This window comes from Antrostomus carolinensis, unplaced genomic scaffold (assembly GCF_000700745.2).
Source record: "Antrostomus carolinensis isolate BGI_N321 unplaced genomic scaffold, ASM70074v2 scaffold27490, whole genome shotgun sequence".
In the NCBI taxonomy this organism is placed as follows: Eukaryota; Metazoa; Chordata; class Aves; order Caprimulgiformes; family Caprimulgidae; genus Antrostomus; species Antrostomus carolinensis.
Window position 1 is genome coordinate 7,415 of NW_010289495.1, and position 2,110 is coordinate 9,524.

Here is a 2,110-nt window from a genome sequence, read left to right on the forward strand (position 1 = left end):
TCCCCCTGCCTCACCCCCCCCCCAGCCGCTCTCGTGCTGCACGGGGACGGGTGGGCTCAGCCTCCTGCTGTTCTCCACTTCCTTTGTGGTGTTTTTGTCTTTCCCCAGCTGGTTAAGAACTGCAATGAGGGAGCTCGTGCTATGGAGAGGACAGAGCAGATGTACACCCTGCAGAAACAGCTGGAGTTTGGAAAGAAGAAGGTGAGGACTTGTGGCAGTGGAGGAAAAAAAAAATCTTCTGGGGTGTGTGGTGTCCTAGGAGCCCCTGGAGCTTCGCTGCTGCCAGAAGCAGCATCGCTACTTCACGCCCAGGGTGACCATTTTTTCCTGCTGTTCTGACTTATAAATAATTTATTGGGAACTCAACTCACCCTGCCAGCTTGGTGGGGTCAGCAGAGTCCTGGGTCATCCATGGTCGCTCACCACCCCCCACTTGCTCCTCTGCCTCGCTCTGTGCTTGAATTTGGTGTACAGCTGCTCCACTTCCCTGCTCCCCTCCTGGAAATTGTCCTGGAAAAGATGTTTAAGAGTGTTTGATGTGTCCATCCCAACTGACCCCAGGGTCTGCTGCGGGTTCAGGTGCTGGTTCTGTACTGGATTTTACTGCCCCATGTGACACAAGGAGTAAGTCTGACTTTCCCTGGGTCTGTTTCAGCCTTTCCCGCTGATCTCTGCTTCCCGCTGGCTGCTGAAGCGGGGGGAGCTCTACCTGCTGCTGTCAGAAGAGCCGGGCATCGCCGAGGCGCCGGCCGGCTCTGCCACCTCTTCTTGTTCAACGACGTCCTGATCATCACCAAGAAGAAGAGGTAAGGCTGGGGGAGACCTTCCTTTCCCAACACAACTAGGGGATTCAAATCTCAGTTCCCGAGCAGCACGTAGCCTAAGAGATTCTGGAGATTTCCCTGTTTTGACCTTAATCGAAGTGTCCCTCATTAGCCAGTCCCCCAGCCCAAAGCCCTTGGCTCTGCTCCTGTTTGTGGCTGTCCAGCAAGTCTGCAGAGCCATGTCCCACCCCTGGGCATCAACTCATCTCCTGGCTGTGATGGTCACCTCGGTGATGCCCGCTGAACCTCACAGCAGCTCAGTCCCCACTGGCAGCATTGGCTCTGTGACTGTGTCGCTGAGGTGCCAATCCCATCTTTGCTGCAGCGAGGAGAGCTACACTGTCATGAACTACGCCACGCTGGACCAGATCACGGTGGAGAAGATCGAGAACACGGACCCACCTTCCCCTCCACCTGGCAAGACGGGGAGTGGTGGCACAGCCCGCGGCACAGCCAGCGGGCACCTGCTGCGGGTGGTGATGGAGAAGGACAGCGAGGGCAGGCGGGAGGAGATCGTGCTGTCGGCAGAGACGCTGTGAGTGGCCTGGTGGCATTTCCCTGGGGACATGTTCTTGCTGTGGGATCAACTGGTGGAAATCACCCTGTGGCTTCTGCAAAGCACCTTTTCCCTCCCCACTCCTCCCAGGAAGGGAGACCTGTGCGGGCTTCTTCCCTCGCTCTGTTCCTTTCTCTCCCTTAGATTTCCTGTATATTATATTCCCATATAATTTCCTGCCCAAATTAAGCAAAGCAGCTGGGCGATGAGTACTGCTTGCACAGTATCTTCACGTTGAATGCTTGTGAAGAACGCTTCACGTTGAAGTATCTTCTCTGATTGAACACTTGTCCAGTCTGACTTCCCTTGAAATCCTTCATCCTGCTGGGAATTTGCCAGCTCCTGCCAGCAACACGGCTGCTGTCTCTAAGGTTTTCTTTGTCATGTGGGCTTTCCCTCTGCCAGGAGTGAGCGGGCCCGCTGGATCGCTGCGCTGATGCACAGAGAAAAGGAAAAGCCTGACACCACTCCTAAAGGAGGTACCGTACCAGTGTGCTGGGGTCAGGCCTGGCTGGGCAGGGGTTAGCAGTTGGGCCAGAGTTGGAGTGTTTGCAGACACGGGCTTCTATCCTGTTCATACCTGTCCTGCTGGAGAAGGGGCTGAGGACATGCGTCCATGGAGAGGAGAACTCGGGGTACCATGCCCTGCTCCTAGGAGTTGCCTCCCATAAAGTGATCAGTCACAATAAACCTTAAACACATTTCTTAGGAGGTAGAGGGAAATTCCAGG

General features: G+C 55.3%; 1 protein-coding gene across 1 annotated transcript in view; it reads left to right on the forward strand.

Moving 5' to 3' along the window:
• LOC104527099 (rho guanine nucleotide exchange factor 16) overlaps positions 1-2,110 on the forward strand; it is a 9,580-nt gene that overhangs the window by 6,615 nt on the left and 855 nt on the right. Inside the window, 5 exon segments of the mRNA XM_010170723.2 lie at positions 109-201; positions 656-731; positions 734-806; positions 1,150-1,359; positions 1,786-1,859. Of these exon segments, the coding sequence (XP_010169025.1) occupies positions 109-201; positions 656-731; positions 734-806; positions 1,150-1,359; positions 1,786-1,859 (526 nt within the window).